A 22,856-nucleotide genomic window follows, 5' to 3' on the forward strand; every position below is an offset into this window, starting at 1 on the left:
AGACCATGTTAGTCTAGGCATATAAGATAAGTTTAGGTGTATTGAATATAATATCCTAAATGATCTTACTTTTCATGAGTTTTTATATAATTTTTGATGATTTTAAGGAACTTGATATGATTTAATGTAAAATCCTACTTTAAACCATGAACTTTGGATTTATATATTTTTAAAGAAGAACTTCCAAATCTTTTTAAATTCTTAAACATTAAATTCACAAACTATTTTCAGTAACATTAGATTTTATAGTAGATTTTTTAAATCATGAGTTCGATAAGATTAGATTTTGTTAGACTTTTTCGAATTCATATTGAATGATATAAGATTGGTAAATTTTACACAAAGAACTAAAAATACTTCGGATTGAATACATAGGCAACAAACCTATACATTTGTCTCAATTACGGCAACAGTGCAGTTTCCAAAAACTTATGATGGGCTTTTGTAAAAGCCCAATATGAATAGACCCAATACCTTTTTATTTGGAAAAGAGGCTTTTTGAGCTGCAAGAAAGAAGAAAAGTCATCGATTAAAAAGATATTTCGACTCAGAGAAAAAAAAAAAAAAAAAAAGTCACAGAAGCAATTTTAGGATAAAAGAACTGTAAGCTTTCTTGGAAGATAAAAAAGCAACAACTCGTCTTATTTTTGGGTGATGATAATTGACTTTACAACCCACACTTCATTGACTCTTTTCCTTACATCTTTTAGTCGATGACTTTTCTTATTCGTTTTGTAAAATCAAGTTTCACAATTGATAAAAAAGTGATGATGTTGTATCCCTATTGGAGTATTGTACATGTGTTAAATGGTATGAAACAAATTTGGATTTCTACAGATTGTGGCAATGATCGATCCCGTGTTTTAAAAAGAGTATATATATTATCCTCGTTTATATATTATAATGGTATGAATAAATGATGATTTGTCATCAAATATTTGGGAACTAGTTCGTAAAGCTAGCTAGAAAATTCCATGAAATTGGTAAAGATAACTTGGAAGAAGAGAAAGGCAAAATTTATAAGTGCAGCAGACCAAAGTAGTGATGGGTGGTGCACACGTTTTAGGTGTTGACCAACGACAACGACAACGACAACGACAGACAAAAAAAAATAAAAATCATACAAAACAAACCCTTTGCTTTGTCTCTATCTATTTTCTTATTTTCCAATAACCAAAATCCTCTGTTTCTTCTTCTTCTTATTTTCTCTGTTTCATTCCTTCTGCCTCTGAGACCCATCTCTGTTTCATTGCTTCATCAGACAAGAAACATCGATTTAGTTTTCTTGATCTCTCTAATGGGTAATTGCTTTGGTTCTTCTGCAAGAGTTGATAACAGAGAAAGCACTTTTGGAGGTAAGAATCAAAACCCCACTTTTAACGATGGATCTTTGATACGTACTAGGTTACTTTTAATTCTTTTTGTCATACTAGGTTACTTTAATTCTATTTGGTATTTGATTTTGTATCAACTAAATCTAAATGAAACAGAGACTTTTAGTACTTTTCTATCAAAATCTTCATTTATTTGCCAACAGGGTCAACGAGAATTTCCCCTAAACCGAATCACTCATCTCGTCTTTCAAGCCTAAGCATACCTTCTTACAGCAACAATAGCTTCACTACTTCATCATGGTCAAATCTGACACCAAGAAGTGAAGGAGAGCTCTTACCATCTCCAACGCTTAAGGCCTTCACATTCAACGAGCTCAAAACCGCTACTAGAAACTTCAAGCCCAATAGTATGATCGGTGAAGGCGGTTTTGGTTTGGTCTACAAGGGTTGGATCGGTGAACGCTCTTTGTCACCTTCGAAACCAGGGTCCGGTATGGTCGTTGCGGTCAAGAAACTTAAACCAGAAGGGTTTCAAGGACACAAAGAGTGGTTGGTAAGTTCATCATCCTTAAGTCATAGAACCAAGAAAATATTGAAGTCAAATAAAATAATAGAAAGTGTTGGTATGTGTTTTTCAGACTGAGGTTCACTATCTTGGGAGACTTCATCATATGAATCTTGTCAAGCTAATAGGATATTGCTTAGAAGGAGAGAAACGACTTTTGGTTTACGAGTACATGCCCAAAGGAAGCTTGGAGAATCATCTCTTCCGAAGTAAGTTAGGATCAATTTGAGTTTAGTTAGAGTTGTACATTCAACTTCTGCTATATCAGGTGTTTTCATTCTTGGTTTTTTTTGCTTGTGTGTGTAGGAGGCGCAGAGCCAATTTCGTGGAAGACGAGGATGAAAGTGGCGATAAGCGCAGCGAGTGGACTAGCTTTCCTCCACGAAGCTAAAGTCATATACCGAGACTTCAAGGCCTCCAATATTCTACTTGATATGGTACACCATCTCTCCCTGCTTGACCATTTTTTTTATATTGGAGATAAATCTTGATGTGGTACATGTTGTCGATCCTAGGACTAGTGAAAGAGCCATCATCTCTATAGGACTAAAATGAAAAAGAAAATACTCAATAGTGAAATTAAAATCTTAAACATAAAGTTCCTAAAAAAAACAAAAAAAAAAACATAAGTTTTATAATAAAAAGAAAAATGAGTGTACAATGATTAGAGAAAGATATAACTTTAAATGTACTCATAGGAATTGTTTCTTTAGATCTTGAAATAATGAAATCGTCTTTAAATGTACTCATAGGATTTCAATGCGAAGCTATCTGATTTCGGATTGGCAAAAGCTGGACCAACAGGAGATAGAACCCATGTGACAACTCAAGTGATAGGCACACAAGGCTACGCAGCTCCGGAATACATAGCAACCGGCAGGTTAACCGCTAAGAGTGATGTCTATAGCTTTGGAGTAGTGTTACTCGAACTACTCTCGGGACGTCCCACCCTAGACAAATCAAAAGTAGGAGTGGAACGTAATCTGGTGGATTGGGCAATACCTTATTTGGTGGACAGAAGAAAAGTTTTTAGAATAATGGACACAAAGCTTGGAGGACAGTATCCACACAAAGGGGCTTGCGCAGCCGCCAACATCGCATTGCGGTGTCTCAACACCGAACCAAAGCTGAGACCGGAGATGTCTGATGTCTTATCCACTTTACAACAGCTTGAGACTTCTGCAAAAAAGACAGGTTCCAGTCCAAATACATTCATGTCTCCTTCATCTCATATGTCGGAGAATCACAAGCTTCGAGAGATCTCTACGATGAAGGTGGGGAAGTAGGAGATTTAGAGACCCTTTCCGAGTATGTATATATAATTTTGCCAAGTGTGTTGCATAGTTTTGTACTACCTCTTGAGATTATAGAGTTTCTGGTTGAAAATGTAGATGTATATATATATATTGGAAAACTTGAAAACGGATATATATAATTGATAAACATTTGTTTCATTTTTGGGTAACCAAAATGTTTCAGGCCTTAGAAATGCATTTGTTTCGAATCTGAGACCTTAAGCACTCTCTTTAGAAAGACTCCTATTTCACCATTAGCCATTAGCACTACTGAAACAGGGTAATGAAAAATTGGACTATATGTACTTATGTAGTGAAAATAAAACATCTTAAAATGTATGTGCATGGTGCGAAAATATATCTAAGCCACTTAGAAGATCATTATAATACTAAAAAGTACATATAACAAAAAATAATGGTAATATCAAAAACTAAAAAGTAAATAAAACTACAATTTTACACACATGGCTTGACATTACCAAATGACGTCCGGAGTTCCCCCAAACACTTCAGTGGAATTAATTGTTAACCGAATAAAAAAAGTTCCAATGAAGTGTTCGGAAGAACTCTAGAAGACATCTAGTTGTATTATTGTGTCGTTGTTGTTGTTGTTGTGCGTATTTGGGTTTGAGGAAGATAGAAGGAGTGACATGTTAATTTATAGTGAGGACTGAGGAACTAAAGAATCTCATCTACTTTAGTGTGAGGGGAGAGTGTGTGAACCTGGACGTAAACTTGGATGCAAGAGTTGTTAGAAGATAATTAGTCTTTTATGTTCCTTGTGTCTTTTCACGAGATAGAAAATATGATTCTAGGAAACATACGTACGTACATACATGATCTCTGGGTGGTCGAATAATAATCTAGATTGGTTTAAATCAGTCAACTATTAAATTAGTCGCATATATCAATTTAGTTGTGATTGTTAGTGCTAATAGCTTCTTCAGGTCCACTTTCTATATTGCTGAGTTTCAAATCCACAAGAGCAGCTTGTTTCACATAATCACATGCAAATGTCTTTTCATTACGTCCACAACATGGACTAGGTTCATCTTTGTTTATATAAAAGTTTTGTACATGTTTTGATAAGAATCTCTAAATAACTATGATGGCCCTTGAGTTAAATTCCACAAGAAAGGAAGAATCTTCAAGAAAGGCAAGAGTCACATGTCCCTTTGCTCTTCAAATGTATACCAACGTATGGTACCTTCTTCATTTGTAAAATAATGTGATTTCAAAACCTTCTTTACAATCTTAAGTCAAAACTAATTATACAATTTCGCATTCACCTAATGTTGTCCTATGATACAAGTGATCTGTCCATTGCTTTATTTTGGCAAACTATTGCACAGTTCTAAAATTATTTCTCGTACCGGCCGCGCTAGCCTGTTGTGGCTTGCTAAGAACTCAAAAGCTCTGTGATGTCCACAGAATCTTTACGATTAGAGAAATCTTAATCTAGTACCTAAAGATTAAATTTATGAAGGTTTAATGCAAGTGCACGGTTATGCTGTAATTAATAGTACTGTATAAACGGTTCGATCCCAAAGATTTTCGTGTTAAAGCATAAGACCAAAGCTAAGTTCAGTCTTACCGGTAATGGAGAACATCATGGATTATACATACAGTATATTTATAGGGTCCTAGAGATTAAGTGTAATCTCAGCTGTGACTTCAATTTTTACACTATTCACAGAGCATCAAACAAGTTTTATCAACAAACGCATATGTCACTATCAGCAACATTTTCATTTGTACTAAATAAACTAAAATTTTCTCATTGCGCATAAACGGTATGTGATACAAGTGCTTTTATCATCGCAAGTTCTCATTGGCGTCAGAGCATAAAATTTCAAGAAGTCATATTATTCGTCAATATTTCTTTGTAACTTGATATATTATTGGTTAATATTTCTTTGTAACTTGATCCTCGACTTGAAGATTTTAGATGGTGGAAGACACTTCAAAAGTAAGGTTTCTCTGTTATTATTATTATTATCACCAAAATAGTAAGGTTTCTTTGTTTATTGTGAAAGTGAGAATATTACATATTTTCCGCGTAAATTCCACACAAAAGAGAATTTGAAGCTTTAATAATGGCCGATAATGTTCTCTTTTCCATATATAACTTAAATATTTGTTTTTTTTTCCATATTTTATTTGAGTGCATTTGAAGCCAGTTTGTGTAACTAGGTATAGTAATATATACTGTCCGTCTTAGGTATGAAGGAAATCAGATTACATGTTTTTTTTTTGTTGTCATAAAACTCAAATTATATAAACATGATCTATGACATGTGCTTATATCAAATCCGCACAAAAAACAACTACACATTTAAAAGGTACAAATAATTCCTCGATAGATCGCAATGTGTAAATTAAATAGTAACCAGAGGCACACTTTTTTAGGATTTGTATCCAATCCAACATTAATAGCCACACAGATTTATAGTTGTTCATCTTCTCTGTGAAAGTTACATTTACAACTTAAACCAATAAGGTCAACGTTCAAAATAAAGGGAAAACATATGCATATCTACAACTAATTGGTTGTACATAAAATACTAGAACTACATAGTACAGTTAGCAACTAAAACCTCAAAAAAATACATGTCGATCCGCTTGGAAAATACTAATTCCTCCGAGTTAGCTATAGTGTACATCACAGAGATATATTAACAAAGTGATGTCGTCCGCTTCTCGCAACATCACAACAAAAACAATTCTCAACTCACCAAAAAAAAATTATTTACAAATTACGATAGACAGTAGGGTGATTGACATACCGAAGAACCTGAGAAAACAAACAAATATATAGAAGCACTCTAGCAAAATGATTTTAATTGCATATTCTATATATTACTTGATCCCTTACCTTACCTATATACATATATATCGAACAAAAGTATATGTAAGACCAAATCAAACTTAGTCTAGCTAGTTATTTAAAAATGTCGAACGAGTCCAAGAGCTCCCCCAAACACTTCAGTAGAGAATACTATTTAATAGACAACCGTATCTCCAATGAAGTGCTCAGAGGAACTCTAGGAAACATCCGACCAAAAAGATGTTTGTTTCTTATGTATTGACCCATTATATTTCGGTGTAACGGGTAAATTGAGTTAACGAGGGTGGTAGGGTTTGAAAAAGAATGGAGAAATTGGCGTTTTCATATATACAATTGCAAGCATTGTGAATGTAGACGTGAATTCAGGTTAAGGGCTTCAAGTGTGTACGTGAGGGAATCATTTTTTTCAAGAAAAGTGTTTAAGTCCTTTCTCCTTTCAGCTTTTTGCAAGATACGTTTTTATACACGCATATATGCCAATGAGTTTACTCACATACATGCAAATAATGCACACATGATTTTGCTTGCTCTCTCGTGCGCGCATATATGTTATGGTATGAAAGAGAGAAAATTGTGAAATTCTTCACAATGTTTTAGCATATTTTTACATTTGTCAATAATTATTTTTACAGCGTTTTTGTAACTCCGTTAATATTCTTGGTTTAATTTACGCAAAAAAAAAAGAGAGTAGAATAAGATCTACCGAAGGAAAGATCTTGATGAAGAATGGGCTTCTGTAGCAAACTGATAAATAATATTCGCTTGGCTCCTAATTCCCAAAATTCTGACTTGGTTCATCTTCATATACGTATTTCCCCCATGTTTTGCTATCTAATGGAGAATATATTAGTCTACGGTCCCTCCTTGAAAAATTCCTTCACAAAAAAGAAAAATATAATATGGAGAAGCATATATAAATACACAGCTTGGGTTGTCACAAAGAACATGAGTAAGAGAAGCATCACTAACAAAGAGACATAATAAGTGAAGTCAAATGTCCCCTTGAGTTCCCTTAAACGCTTCATTGTTCATACTTTGTTTTCTATCGGACCGATGATGAATCAATCTGATGAACACTGAAGTGTTTGGGGGGACTCTAGGTGGCATCTGGCACCCCCAAAGGTTTTTTGAAGTGTGTTTTCAACGGTCAGGTGAGTTATGAGCTTTTAATTCATGTACACGAACAGTAATGTGATATCATTGATCTTATATTGTTATCATGATCAATGAGACATTTCATTTCTTAGTTAGCAGCTAATAAGTAATAACTCGTTTCATTGGAGTTTAACTAGCTAAATATACAATTCACTAGTAAAATAATGATTTTAACTAAATTTTAAACTAGTATAACTGGATAACAAGATTAACAGTACCATTGCATGTAATAAAACCAATTATCCTAAAAAAGTAAGAACCATCTAGAACAATATCAGCTTTATGCCTTTATCTATGATGAGTTTTCCCCAAACGTTTGTGAAAAATCTTAAGAAACTAAATAAGATCAATGATTTCATTAAACATAAATAAGAGCAAAGCGTAATTTATTTTTCTTATTTTCTCTATTAAAACATCCGACACCTTACAACTAATGGACTTTCATTTAGGCCCATTAGTGTTGTGTATACGTACATCCAAACTTGAAAAAAAAAAAACAGATCGAGGATGACTTGTGCTGTGATTTGTTTAGGTTTAGACTTTAGAGGATGTGTGATGAGAACGGTCGGGCGACGCCTGGATTCGCGACAGCTAAAATAGCAGTATGGGGGGGACATGAGCGACTGTCCGATTCCCGAAGGTTATGAATGCTCGTCGTGTCCGTCAGAGTTTAGAAAGAGCGTTCAAGAAACTAGGCTACTCTGGTTCTGTCTTCATCACTGGCTTTGGCGACCAGAAACAAACCTCTGCTCATCTCTTGCAAGGGCTCTCTTCAACTGGAGTCAATGTTGCACATACCGTCTCCGGTTAGTCCAACTGTTTTCGATCTCTGGAATTTATAATTTAAAATCTTAGTTAAGTTTGAACCATCCCTACCCTAATCAAAATTCCAACAATCTTTTCCAGAAAGCACATGCTCACAAATGTTTACGGATATGCTGATATGGCGAGATCATAACTCTTGTTCGACTACGATGATGCTCATATCTAATCAGGTGGATCTTTGGATCTGTCCAGGCTACAACAATAGTCCCAATACAACATCTTTGTGGCTTATTCATTCAGTTCTGTTTTTGAGCCAAATTCACCCTTAGTCAGTTCTGCAGAGTGTCCCTAGAAAAAATTACTAAGGTACTCCAAGGATGAACAATTCATCTGCAGAGAAACATGTGAATTACTACCACATGCCTTTTTTTTTTTTTTTTTTTTTTAATGAGTGAAAATATATTCGAAACAAAAAAAAGTTCCTTTGTACATGCCTTCTTTTATTGCAAATCTTGTAATTAATTCGAGACCAACACCGTGGTCCGTGGAAAAATTCAAGAAAAATCTCTCGAGTAGAGAGCATGCAGAGGGTAACGAGGATGTGGGGAAAGAACTACGCGGCCAAGCCTGTATACGCGACAGCTAAAATAGAGGTGTGGTGGGACATGAAAGACGATCTAATTCCAGCGGTTACCACTATTGCAGAGTCGCAGGGTCCGTCCTAGTCTAGAGGCAGGTTGTCATAATAATAATTCTAGAATTAACTGTAGTCACCACAATTTTATGTTTTCACGTTTCCAAATACTCATGTTTCCATATACATCTTGTAGGCTGTAGCTAGAACATTTCCAAAGAGCAAACATTTAAGGACAACATTTCGGACGGGTTTTCGTTTTTAATTATAATCATTTACATCTTACTAATCGTCAAGTTCGAAATCGACGTAGAGGTCCAAAATCTCAAATTTGTAAGAAAGAGTACTGAAGTAAGCACCGGTTAACCATCTGGCTGAGACGAGTGTGTCTACCCAACGGCGATATGCTCAGACCGCATTGAGAGGGGATAATGAACTTTTGGTTGTGTTTTCTTTTTTTCTCATAAGCTCTTATCAATCGTCTTTTGTCTTTGTTTCATCGAGAGAGTGTCTTTGTTTTAAAATAAGTTAATCCTATTATTAACTAATGTAACCTCTATATTTTAATTATGAAGCATATATATGTGCTGAAAATCCTATGTGTCGTATATATAAGTACATACTTACTCTAAGTCTTTAACCAATCAGAATATTGTAAGTTTTATTAAGTGTATAAACATTGATCTACTACGTTTGCTAATCTCAAATACTCACTGAAAACAAGTACATAGGAAGACACACTACCCCGATCGAGATATGTAAATAGTGATCCGAGGCATAACTGTTAGAGCAACATTAGACCACCATTATCAGGAGGATTTAAGGAGGATCTTATCTAAATTAACATTTAAATTTAAATCCTAAACATTATTATTTGTAAGATAAGTATGTTATATAAGAGATCTTGTGTGAGTTAAGAGACATCTACGTGGCATATTTTTTTTTTTTTTTTATTATTATTTTTTTTTGTAATCAGCATATTTTTATTGGCTAGACAAATATATGATAGAGAAAAAAATATTATTCTATTTTTAGGCTAAAGGATTTTCTGGATTTAACCCGGTCAGGCTCAGGTCGGCTCGAAAAATTCTTAAAAAATATATATTTTTGATTTTTTGATATTTTAGTTTTAGTTTGATTAAAATATTTAATTAATGAATTAGTTTCATACTTTTTAATATTTTTATCTATGACATTTTCTATTTTTTATATATGTCAAAACTGAACGATGCTAAAACTGAATATATATAAGTATCTTGATTTTGAAATCATCGAAGTATATTAAATTTTGACTCTATCATCTACTTTAAAGTATTTTAGTTCCATGTTTTATTGAGTTAAAGTGTAAACAATTTATTTGATCGAGCATATATGGACAAAATTTTCTCACAATCAAGTTTAAAACTATTGTACTTTACCTGATAATTTCTATCTTTTGTATTTTTTAAATTCCAAATTTGCAATAATTATAAGATTTTCTTAAATTACAAATTATAAATATATATAGTTTTTTAAAAAATAATTTTTTTCTAAGATACTCAACTTAAGATCCTACCAATAAACACATCTCAAAACTAAAAACAAAATTAAAACTCTTAAACTCTACTTTTTCAAATTTAATACTAAATTAATGTAAGATACCCTAATTAACATACTACCTATAGCCAAATCTTAGGATTTGAACATCCCTTCCGACATTAACAAAAGCCACATATTTATTTATATATATATAGTTGTTCATCTTCTCTGCCAAAGTTTATAAGACCAACATTATTGGTGAAATCTTAATAAGCTAAGATTTGTTAAATCATATATAAGATAATATCTTAACAAATTTTAGTTTAAGATACTTGTTAAGATTCCACCAATAATGTTGTTCTAAACGAATAATACATATCTCAAGTACTCGAACTACGATTGATAGTCTAAAACCTCAAAAAAATACTTTGCGAAAATACTAACTCCCCGAGACAATAGATAAAGGTTTTAGCTAAATGCGGGAAATTGAGAAATAATAAAAAGGGGAGATATTAACAAAAAGCTGTATATAGACAATAAGGTGAGTAAGGTACCGAAGAGCATGAGAAAATTAGACAAACAAAACAAAAGTTTTTTTTTTCTTTGGACAAAACAAAAAGAAGCAGTTTAGCAAGATGATATGTTATTATGTTAATACAATGGTATATATATATATATTACTTGATCCCTTACCTTACCAATACATATATCGAACAAAAGTATATGTAACACCAAATCAAACTTAGTATATATATTATCGAATGAGTCCAGGAGTTCCCCCAAACACTTCAGTAGAATACTATTTAATAGAAAATGGTATCTCCAATGAAGTGCTCAGAGGAACTCTAGGAAACATCCGACGAAAACGATGTTTGGTTACTATGTATTGAGCATATGGGAGAATTAGATTTGAAAAAGAATGGAGAAATTGGCGTTTCATATATACACAATTGGAAGCATTTTGAATGTAGACGTGAATTCAGGTTAAGGGCGTTAAGCGTACGTACGTAAAGGAATCATTTTTTGTCAAGAAAAGTGTATAAATCATTTCCCTGTTCAGCTTTTTGCGAGGTACGTTTCTATACACGTTTAGATGCTAGAGAATTTGCATGTACACTCGTATACATGCAAATGCACACACGAATTTGTTTGCTGCTTCTTGTGCGCATGTGCTAAGTGATGTTTGAGGATTTTTTTTTTTTTAAATGATGACTTAAATAAAAATCTATACAAATTTTTTTAAATGTATTTGATTTTTTGACCATTGATATCCTTTACTCTTTTTGTTTTCTCATTAGTTAAATTAGTTTTAGTTAATAATGTTTTTATGTAAAGAATGAATTTTACATGATTTCTTAAATTGTTTGTAAAATCTGAAATAATACTTAAAATGAAATAGAAAGAATATTGTGAAATTCGTGATATACTTTCATAGTTTTGTAGACTTTTTCTTTCTTAATAATTAAAGAGTTTATGTGCTGAATCCCATATATTCTCTCAGGTCCAAGACCAATGCATGTTATATGGTTTTATAGATTTTTTTACATTTGTAATTTTGATTATTTTTACTCTGGTTTTGTAACTTCGTTGAAATATTCTTGGCTAACTAAGCAATTACATTGAAAAAAAAAAATAGAAGAATAAGATCTACCAGAAGAAATCTTGTGAAGAATGTGCTTATGTAGCAAAAGATATTAATATTCGCTTGGCTCCTAATTCCCAAAATTCTGACTTGGTTCATCTTCATATATGTATTTCCCACATGTTTTGCTATTCAATGGAGAATATATAATCTACGGTCCCTCCCTGAAAAATTCCTTCACAACAATGAAAAATACAATGTGGAGAAGCTTATATAAATATGTAGTTTTGGTTGTCACTAAGAACATGAGTAAGAGAAGCATCATTAGCAAGAAGACATAACATGTAAAGTCAAATGTCCCCTTGAGTTCCCTTAAACGCTTCATTGTTCATACTTTGTTTTCTATCGGACCGATGATGAATCAATCTGATGAACACTGAAGTGTTTGGGGGGACTCTAGGTGCCATCTGGCACCCCAAAGGTTTTTGAAGTGTGTTTTCAACGGTCAGGTGAGTTATGACCTTTAAATTCATGTACACGAACAGTAATGTGATTGTTATCATGCATGAATGGAGTCATTTCATTTCTTATATAGCAACTAATAATTCGTTTCATTTGGAGTTTTAAGTAGTCAAATTATACAGTTCACTAGTTAGATATAGCTTTTATGTAAAACTGCCCAATTGAATATGTTATTTAGTTAATGAATCATCTAGAACAATATCATCAGCTTTATCTATGATTTTGCCAAAACGTTTCTGAAAAAAGTTGGTCTGTTTTGAACATTATGTTATTTGTTCTGTTCATCTTAATCATCAGCTGGTTAACTCCTCCCTACAAATCGGATATAATCAACTATAGAATCCATATCCATATACTATATTGAATCGGAGAGACTTACAAACAAAGATACCAATTGAACAACAATTCAGAAAATATATGCGATTTATCCAAACATTATTACAGTACATATATATTGAATTGAAGGCATAATGAAACAACTGATTATAGAAAACTGATTAATGTCAGCTCGTTTTTACCAGTTTGATCACCTCCACTTCTTCAAATGTAATAAAATCTGAGCGCAGAAGATTTGAGTACCGATAGCTTATTAATCGGCGGTCCAACTCTGTTCCACAATCTCCTTAACCCGTCTGTTGTATTCTCGCTTGTTCTCGCTGAATAAGCGGGCAGCTTCTGAGTTTGCAGGTGAGTTCGGGTTTGGATCACAGAGGAGTGACTGCAAATCGTAAAAAAAAAAAGCCGCAAAAACCGTTTTGATCAATTGGTTCTACATTGAGATGGATAATCTCAAAAGATGAAATGACACACAAGGATTCAAACCTGGATAGATGTAAGGATTGCTGCAACATCATAAATAGGACTCCATTGGTTCTGTAGGATATCAAGACAAATACTTCCATCTGCATAGACTGAACAAGACAGCCAGGAGAAACAATAAGATAAAGTAACGGAGACAGAGATTATACCATAACATTTATAAGAGCAAAGCATAGTTTCTCTGTGTACTCATAACTTACTATTGGGATGAAACATCCGAGAAACAAAACGAACAGTTGGTGGTTTGTTTGGATAATCCTCTGTAAACTGAAGGGTCAACTTAAAAGTACCTGAAAGATTAACATAAAATGGTGGTACTTAACAAGGATTAAATCTATATAAGTTCATGTTTCTCTAGTCCTATATGGAAAAAGGAATACACTTTAATTGTACAAATCATACCTCCATCCCAAGGTGTATCATCCGGACTGCAGGTTCCATGAAGCAGATCAGAATCAAGACAAGACGAGACGAAAAAAACAAGTTATTACCATAAGTGAAAAAAAGCAAATGTTTTACCCAAAGATAACAGCGTTCCAGTGCAAGATGTTGTTGTCTTGAGGAGCACCACTAATTCCAGCAGGAGGATCTTGCTGCAACCTCTTGAAATCTCTCATAAGTCTCTTCCTTGCCGGAGTTGACATCTTCTCTCGATGTCTTCAAAATCACACAGATGCCACAATTCAAAAACAAAACTAAGATTAAAATTCAAACTTTTCCATGATGTCTTAATTGCAAATCGCATAGATTCATATCCTGACATGAGCTAGATCAAACCCAGAACCAGAATTAAAAACAAGGGTCTTAATAAAACTAACAAAGAGACCAGAACCTCTCAAAATCGTAAGAACTCCTAAATCATCCATGTCGGATTCTAAAGAATTGGCTAAGGAACAGAGCAGAGTACCAAAACAGGATTTGAAAATTGGACAAAACCTGAGATTCTCAAGATGAAAAAGGGATGAACTTTCGTAAGATCAGCGGAGATCAAACACTTGAGGTAGAAGATTTGAACCAACGGAGGAGAAAGAGATGTCGAGAATTTAGGGTTTTTGTGGTCTGGTAAAAGACAGGGGATGATTGGGTCGCTGCGCCACCTGAAAGTGACAACCAAACCATGCATTGGGGAAATGCTCTTCTTTTATTTAATACAAAAGTTCCAAACTTTATTTTATATTTTCTTTGGTCAACAAAATTTCATTTTTTAGAAGAAATTATACATCTTATAACTAAATTTTCAACAAAATTATAAATAAAATACTTAAAAGTTATATATGTATTTTCAAGATTATATGAATTTTGCACTATTTTAACGAACTATATTGGGTATTATCCAAAAAACATTAAATTACATAATATTATGCTATTTATGTGCATTTTTATTTTCACGCGAAATTTAACTCACAATATTATGGTATTTTATTTGAAAATATATTAAATTACATAATATCACTTTATTTGCTTAACTCACCCAGTTTTAAATAGCATTTTTACCACCTGATAATATCCAAAATTTTGTGATAACCCAAATATAAAACTCCTAAATTTTGCCAATGATCATTTCACATCAAAACCAATTTTGTACACTCATATGCTACATTGCTACTGTTGGAAGGAGAGTGTCATCCTAAATCCTATAATGAATATTATCCCCTTTATATCTGTGTCAAGTTCCAAATTTTACGCATGTCCACTCAAATTTTTTATTAGGATTTTGTAAAGGTAAATCACAAATGACAGAACTTTCAAACTAAAAAGTGGTTAAAAATTAGATATAAAGACAACAACTTCAGAATCTAAACCAAGGAAGAACAAACAAACAAAGACAAATATGTAAAGCTGAGAAACAAGAGATCATCGGTTAAGCATTTCTTTAACCGAGAACCCTAGACAGTTCTCAAAGTAGTTTGGAGGTTCTGATACGAAACAAGAGATCACATCCCTCAGTGTTATAACCCCATAAAGCTCATTCTCCTCTCCAGCCGCTACATAAACCCGATGCACCGACCTCGAAGCCAAACTGTTTATAACACTCCCCAAAGTCGAATCAGGCCTACATGTTATCGCGGGAATCGCTAAACCATACTCCTCACCCGCGGTAGCAATCTTTGTCGCGAAACTCTTCACTGTAAGGTGTCTTTATCATAGACAAAGAGATCATCTTAGTTAGAGAAAATTTCACAGTAACCAGAAGTTGTAATGTAAAACAAGCGAGTAAAGTAAATAAACCTGAAATTGGAGAAGACTTCAGGTTGTAGAAGCAAATATCTGATATCTCTCATGCTTATGTTTCCAACAATCTTCTTGTTCGGCCCTTCGATTACAGGGAGACCACCAATGTTGTTGTCTCTCATCCGCTTGAATGCTTCAAGAATTAGTTCTTCACTCTCAATGCTAATAACCTGAACCCAAATAAGTTTGAATTCACCAGTTTGCAAGCCTATTGCCATTTAAATGTCAAGTTCTTAAAAGTGTATTATATTCTTACCTCACTGGGAGACATGAAAGGAAGGCCAAGATCAGCAATGGGGAGAGCTGAAATGTGATCAAACCAATCTCGGCCTTTGCAACCTTCAAGACCTTGAACTACTGCAGATTGAGTAATGTAGTTCTTGATATCGGGTTCTCCTGCTTTAATAACCGGCACATTTCTTAACCGGTATTTAGAGAGTAGCAACATAACACTCAACATTGAACTCTCTGTAGACACTGGAAGAAAAGGAGCCCATCTAAACGACTTAAGTATCGTTCTAACCTGAAAAAACCAATACAAACATATCCATAATCAAAAACTGTCACAAATTCGACATTTTCGATTTCCATTAAGCAAACAAAGCATTTTAGTAGTTTTACAGTGGTTGATTTGAAAGGCTCTTCTTGAAGAATAACTTCATAAAAATCTTTCCCCAATTTATCAGCAGCAGTTGGAGCATCTTTCCCCATCCCACGGTCAGCTGCAACACCACCAGCAACTGCGGCTCCAACCGCAGCCGCAGCAAGACCCGCTGCAGCAACGGGACCAGTGACACCGAGCGCTGCAACACCTAAAGCTCCAACAGCTCCTGCACCAACACCAGCAGCGGTTGCAGAGGTGGCAGACAAGGCGATTGCAGCAAGCTCAGCACTCTCTAGTACCCATAAGATGATTGAAGAGTAATCAATGATTCCTAGATATCTATCTCTCCAATCTAAAGAACTCTCGTGATCTGTGTTGATCACAGGAGCTGAAAGAATCTTGCTGTCTGATAAAATCTTTACTGCTTCTGACACAGGCGTTTCCGCTGGTATCTCTATCACTGTGATCAAACAAAACATATAGAAGCTAAATAAACTAAGCAACAAACACACTGATTCACGGAATCAAACTATATCAAATCTAAAATGCAAAACTAAAAACATAGTCATATTGAGTAAAGTTTGGATTTTTCTGATACCTCTGCCGCCGGGAACTTGAGGGAAGGAGGAAACAGGGATTCCGGCGAAAGCAGAGTTAAGGGTTTCTTGAAGAGATTTGGGAAGATTCTTCCTCGACTGAACTTTATCGAAATACGCCTCACAGCTCGAAACTGTTGATCTTATCTTCTTATCTACTTCTTCATTTTCCGCCATATCTTGATACCGATCGATTCAATTGAAATTTCACAAAGCACACTACGGTGATTCCTAGATAGGAAACTAAAAGAAACCCAGAAAAAAAAAAAAAGTTTTTTTTTTGCTTGAGGGAAAAAAAGAAAGAAAGAGAATCTAGAACAGTGGAGTGTTTCGACTTTCGTGGTCGGATAAGCAACGTGTCGGGAAGTTGAAACCTTTAATTGGTTTCGCTTGACTGGCGGTTACGCGCGACCTGTTGAAGTGTATTGACACGTGGCGTTACATTAAGGTGGTCGTGTGTCAAAGAGTTTAACAGCGCTACAAACGGAGCCTCTGACGTGGATGGGCCGATTCCTAATAGAAAGAGAGAGTTCAGTATGGGCCTTAGCCCATAATGGAATCGTGCTAAACTCATTTGTGAATATTTGATTGTGTTGTTTCATAGTGCTTTTGAAATCCATTATTGCCATCGCAATGCCAATTACTGTATGTACTGTATGTACATATAATGTCATGTTTTAAATTGTGAAAAAATGTTGAATTGGAAAATAAAAAGTCGCGTGGCATGACTTGGCGAGCCTTAGAAGTGCCACTACTTTATAATGCAGAAGAAAATAGTAAACATATATTATTGAACATGCAAGAAGTTGTATAAGAGATGTGGAATACTCAAAACAAATTGTAGATGTTAAGGAATGGCGTATACACTAAAACGTGCGTGATGGTTATACTCAGAGTGGTATCGGCATTTTTACACTAAATTGTATGTGTTGCATGTTTTAATCATGAATTCATGATACAAGATCACTGTTTCGCCAAATCTATATTATACATTATTTTAATAATTGTTAAGCTATTTTAAAAAATTAGTTACATGATCAATAACTTGTCAAATAACATATTATTTTATGTGCAATTGGTTGTCCAATGGGAGGAGAAGAATGTACAAGAAATAACAAATATGATTTTTGCTAAACGAGGTAACTAAGCAATAAGCTCTACTAACGAGAAATAACTGTAAGAGTTAGTGCTCTACCTACCTGATTCATCCGAACATATATGTAACACTGTAATTTACATTTGTTATTATACAAAAAGTAAATTTATATTTTGTTTAGTAAATTGTTTGTAGGGCAGTATACATTTACAAAAGCTTCATATTTCATATGCTCAATGATATGATTGGTAATCCACTAATTTAAACACTTGGATATATACAAGTATACATGCAATTCGCATATCATGCCAAAACCAAATATTTCTTTGAGGCTTAAAATCAAATGAATGACAAAGGAAACGGATATATATAGTTACTGGTGTCCTGAAAGTCTCGTTCGACAACGGGCCATTAGGGAATCTGTACTCAAAGGAGCTTGTGTTCGCAAGCCACTAAAGTTCAAGGTGTGATCTTGAGATGATGGAGGTGGAGGATCAGAGGAGGAGAAGTTGAGACTGAAAGAGGAGGAAGATATTGGTGATTGGTTGGTATAGTTTGGTCTTGTGAGGTCCAGTGTTACTGTGGGGTGGGAGTTAGTGGTGGAGATAGAGATGTGGTGAAATGGGAAGAAGTAGCTTAGGCTCGCGGAGGTGGATGAGGAGGAAGAGGAGACACCAGATTGTAATAAAGAGGCAGCCGCGGAAGTTCCAGCTGCCATGTGGGTTGCTTCCATGGGAAGAGGATGGTCGTGAGTTCCTTCGTATGTTGTCATAAACGCGGATGTATCTTCTTCTCCGCATCTTTGTACCTATAGACATATATTTATATTTTATGAGTTAATAACTCAAAACCCATGGACAGTAAAAAATATATATAGTATGGTTCTTAACTCAAAACCAATTCACCATGAAAATATATTTGGATTGTTAAAAAATGTATTTACTTGTTTTCTGACGGGACAATTTGAGGACATGGAGCAACGGTAATAGGCTCGTGGAAGAGGATTGGTTTTTGCTGTCTTTTGACCGTACTTCCTCCATTGGCAACCGTCGTTGATCTATACGTTCATGTAACATATATGAACAATTAATTAATAGAGATGTTACATGCTTTTTAAAAACATATATATGTAATGTATGGTTTTGGTGGTACGTACTGATGGGTCTTCACATGCTGCTTTAACACAAACCCTAGTTTTCTTCAAAATTGCTTGATCATGCTCTTCCAAAACATCTTGATGATGATTTTCATTTCTAGCTGTTTTGACATCTTTCCTCGACGATACACATTTATTCTCCGCGTTGTTTACATTCTTAACTTGTCTACAAAGATAGTCTAATTTCGAGGTCGAATCTTCACAATTTTGAATCTGAAATCCTAAAGCCAGTGCAGATCTTTTCTTTCTTGTTCCTTCCTCGTTATCATCAGAAACCTTGTCAAACTTTTCCTCTCTTTTGGAGACCGTTTGCTCTGGTGATCTTCCAAGCCTAAGTGATATATCTACACCAAGATCGTCGTTATCTTTGTCATGATCATGATCAACGTCTAGCTCCGTAGAAGCTCCTTGTTGTTGGCGGATAACTTCGGAGACTTGCATTTGAAGAGAGTTGTAGTTATTAAGAATCGTGGAGAGCAAGAGCTTTAATTTCTCATTTTCTTCCCTAACTTTCTCCACCTTTGCTTTTGTTGCATCAAGCTCCTCTTCCTGTATATATCCCACATACATTTATATATATTCACATTCCTTAATTACATGTGTTTACATTTATCTAAATTTTTTTTGTACTTAAGAACTTGACGATAACTCACACACAAAAGTGAATAGTATTATAGAAATGCCAAGAACAAAAAAAATTGTATCCGACTTAGTTTAGAGGATAGAGCGGATCTTATATAATTACATGTTTCCATCCGAAATATTTCAAATATTTTGAGCATTCAATATTAACCGACCCAAATAAATTTTTATGTTTGTGCAAAGCATGATACAAAAATAATGAACTTTTCGATACTCGAGTCTCGAGACCATTTCCGAACAAGCAAGTTGACTTTTATTAGATGGAGTAAATATGTACTAATTGCAGACATAAGAATTACATGAAAGTAACTTAGTGTGAATCTATATGCATAAACAGCATCATATGAACATTAGATTAATTCTCACCGATTGAAATCATCAGAAGGAGATTGAGAAAAAAACCCAACTTAATCAGAGAAAAGATGTGGTTTAATTTTAAACACTTACAAATCAAGAAATGGTTTTAAGTTTTACCTTATCAGATTCTTCCATAACACCATCGAGAGGTTGTATGCATGAAACAGTCTCCTCTTTGATCATGATATATATTATGATTCAGATGCGATCTTGAAATCAAACTGGATCTGCTCTTTTTCTTCTTTGCAGCAAAAAAATAAAATAAAATTATTGTCTTCTTTGTTTGGCCTAAGTAGGTTTATATAAAGGGACCCCAAAGCCTATAGTATTTGACTTTGCATTATAATAAGAGGAAATACAGAACTTAAAAAACTATTGTTTATAGTGGTTTATCACCACCACCATGTTACCAGCTCCTTCTATATTCTTGAATGATCTCAAACAGACGACTCAGGCATTATATAATGAAATTAATGCGTAACACCATATTATAATTCTGGTCATATAAATAAATTTAAATTTGGTTATAATATTATTATTTATCACTAAAAAATATCAAATTGTATTGCAATCCAGATGGATCTGGTCTAAACATTAATATGTTGGAATATTTCAATTTCTTTGAAATTTACATCATAAAGTAATTAAATATATATTATTAGTTCATATATAATTAGGTAACTGAAAACAAGTGTTCACTTTCGCATGTACCGTATTCATACTTGTACTTGGTCATGAATCCGTATAAATAAAATTAAATCTTTGTGAAAGAATGTACAATATCTAATAAATTCAATTTTTTTTTTTTTTTGACAATGTTACAAATTATACATCTTTCGTTAAAAAGACCGGGTTCGAACTCAGATTTGGTGAAAAAACAACAGATGACCACTAACACACGAATTTGATATAATATATAATATATAATATTTAATCTTATAAATTCACATATAATATATAATATATGGATAAATTTATAGCTCATGATCAGAAGTAATATTTTAAATATTTTTTTTAAATAATATTTTAATTTTATCATATTTTAGAGTGCTAATGTTTGTTTTTTTATTGGATTATATAAGTTCCTTAAACTTATGGTTATCTAAAATAATAAGAATTAAATCAAATAACGGATCAAAAAGCATTGCTAATATAATGGAGCACTGGGACACCGCATGTGAGTGAGTGAATTTGTAAAAAGAAAGTTTCAGCCGTACAACGCGTGTTGAGTATTTGACAGCACGGTTGGTTCGATCGGGCGGGATGTGCCGTGGTGGATTGTGGTGATCCTATCCAATGAAATCATGACACCTCATCGATCTGCATGCTAACTTTAATTACGTTGACTAAATCCATGTGATTAATAGACACAGTATGAATTTCATAAGATGATAATAATGCAAAAAAAATTACCTAGAATTAGGCATGTCAATTAGGGCTAAAGCCCGCGGGCTAGTTTGGCCCGGCCCTGAAAAACATCGGGGTCGGGCTTAAATATATATGTCCAGAAAAAACCGGGTCTTTTGGGCTAAGTCCATTCGGGTTAAAGGGTTTTTTGGGCTTAGCTCGGTCGGGCTCGGGCCGGCCCGAAAAGCCCTTATACAAATATATTTTGAAATTTTTGAATATTTTAGTTTGATTAAAAGATTTGATTAATGTTATAGTTTTCATATTTACTTATTAATCTTACTTATTACTTTTAAAATCTTTATACAAAGCTAAAACTAAATATATATAAGTATCATGATTTTGAAATCATCAAAATATCTATTAAATTTTGACTCTATCTTATACTTTAAAGTATTTTAGTTCCATGTTTTATTGGGTTAAAGTGCAAATAATTTATTTAGCTTTTATTTTTTCTCTTAAATTAAGTTAGTTTTATTGAATATTGATAAGTTATTTAAAATTTGATGCATTATTTTAATAGTAGACCTTTAAATATAGTTTTTAAAAAACTATTATGAACTTAGAAATTGATTTTTTTATCGGTAAATAAAGCCCGAAAAAACCCGAAAAGCCCGGTAGCCCTGTTAGGGCCGGGCCGGGCTTTGAAATATAGGCTCGGAAATTTTCCGGGCCGGGCCGGACCGGACTCACATATATGAGGGCTTTACGGGTTTCGGACCGGGCCGAGCCGGGCTAGCCCGATTGACATGCCTACCTAGAATGAAGTTGACATTATAAAAGGATACAAGAACTTTCTATTTTGGAAACATATATTGATATATAAAGTAATGTGGGTTATTAAAATGTATATTATTAGATTTAACTATTTAAAGGCTGCTCTCTTTGAATGATAATACAAACAACGAATGTGGTCATTTTATATTTAGGTGGAGGAAACTAATCGTATACTACTACTTCTTTTTTTAAAAGTGTCGTATAGACATCAAAGAGTGTTTAACAACCATAAAACTATGGCCGGCGTACATGCCAATTTATTACTATATAAAATGTCAAAGAAGAGACAAACATTGTCGAGAGAGAGAGAGAGAGAAGACTAGGCATCGATCGTTCTCATAATTTCATCTTCACACGCACATTTGTTGCCAATCACATAACATAACATAGCCAAGCTAGATCAGGCAACATTGGTTCTCTTCTCTCTAGCTACCCTCTAGACTAGTCTCTTGTTTGATTCCTCAATTCTTCTTCCACAAATCCGAGTTGGCTATTAGGCTGGCTTTAAGTTCTTTACTAAGATTTAGTAAAACCTTCACAGAGGAATAGTTCTTATGAAGGTTATCAAATGATAAGGAGAAAAAAGGAGCGCAGGATCCGCAAACTAGTCTGCCATATAATATATATGATGTCATTACAATCTAGTGGTATTAATAATAAGACCCTTATAAAATAAAATAATATATCTAGATATATAGTTGAAATCTTTATAATAAATAATATGCGAATATTACTTCTACACAATAATGACATTATATAGTCAATCAGCTCTCACATCGTGCTCTACAATCTATCGCAAAATCAAATCCTCTATCATAGTGGCCAAGTCATTTTCTCGTATATATAAATGTGTTCTATCTTTATTTGTTAAAGGGATTTTAATTTGGTATATAAATGTTACCTTACTATTTAGAGCAATTTTGTGTTTCATGTTAAAATAGATCTTACATAC

General features: G+C 33.8%; 4 protein-coding genes across 4 annotated transcripts; 1 reads left to right on the top strand and 3 right to left on the bottom strand.

Moving 5' to 3' along the window:
- Positions 1-1,179: 1,179 nt before the first annotated feature.
- LOC17895240 (probable serine/threonine-protein kinase PBL18) lies at positions 1,180-3,355 on the top strand. The gene is made up of 5 exons (XM_023787509.1): positions 1,180-1,355; positions 1,538-1,887; positions 1,973-2,108; positions 2,206-2,336; positions 2,652-3,355. Exons 1-5 carry the CDS (start codon positions 1,298-1,300, stop codon positions 3,183-3,185), a joined length of 1,209 nt encoding a protein of 402 aa, XP_023643277.1. The 5' UTR covers positions 1,180-1,297; the 3' UTR covers positions 3,186-3,355.
- Positions 3,356-12,552: 9,197 nt separating this feature from the next.
- LOC17894751 (ubiquitin-conjugating enzyme E2 2) lies at positions 12,553-14,149 on the bottom strand. Its single transcript, XM_006302893.2, has 6 exons — positions 13,974-14,149; positions 13,557-13,694; positions 13,440-13,465; positions 13,238-13,327; positions 13,041-13,129; positions 12,553-12,936 (listed from the first exon to the last, which is right to left on the bottom strand). Exons 2-6 carry the CDS (start codon positions 13,679-13,681, stop codon positions 12,808-12,810), a joined length of 459 nt encoding a protein of 152 aa, XP_006302955.1. The 5' UTR covers positions 13,682-13,694; positions 13,974-14,149; the 3' UTR covers positions 12,553-12,807.
- Positions 14,150-14,726: 577 nt separating this feature from the next.
- LOC17895836 (SNF1-related protein kinase regulatory subunit gamma-1-like) lies at positions 14,727-16,799 on the bottom strand. The gene is made up of 5 exons (XM_006302198.2): positions 16,472-16,799; positions 15,891-16,333; positions 15,526-15,792; positions 15,267-15,439; positions 14,727-15,174 (listed from the first exon to the last, which is right to left on the bottom strand). The coding sequence occupies exons 1-5, from the start codon at positions 16,644-16,646 to the stop codon at positions 14,892-14,894; spliced, it is 1,341 nt and encodes a 446-aa protein (XP_006302260.1). The 5' UTR covers positions 16,647-16,799; the 3' UTR covers positions 14,727-14,891.
- Positions 16,800-17,714: 915 nt separating this feature from the next.
- On the bottom strand, positions 17,715-19,955 carry LOC17895956 (probable WRKY transcription factor 36). The gene is made up of 4 exons (XM_006301874.2): positions 19,838-19,955; positions 18,722-19,270; positions 18,509-18,622; positions 17,715-18,373 (listed from the first exon to the last, which is right to left on the bottom strand). Exons 1-4 carry the CDS (start codon positions 19,901-19,903, stop codon positions 17,939-17,941), a joined length of 1,164 nt encoding a protein of 387 aa, XP_006301936.1. The 5' UTR covers positions 19,904-19,955; the 3' UTR covers positions 17,715-17,938.
- Between the last annotated feature and the right edge of the window lie 2,901 nt (positions 19,956-22,856).

Source organism: Capsella rubella, unplaced genomic scaffold, assembly GCF_000375325.1.
Source record: "Capsella rubella cultivar Monte Gargano unplaced genomic scaffold, Caprub1_0 scaffold_2, whole genome shotgun sequence".
Lineage (NCBI taxonomy): Eukaryota > Viridiplantae > Streptophyta > Magnoliopsida > Brassicales > Brassicaceae > Capsella > Capsella rubella.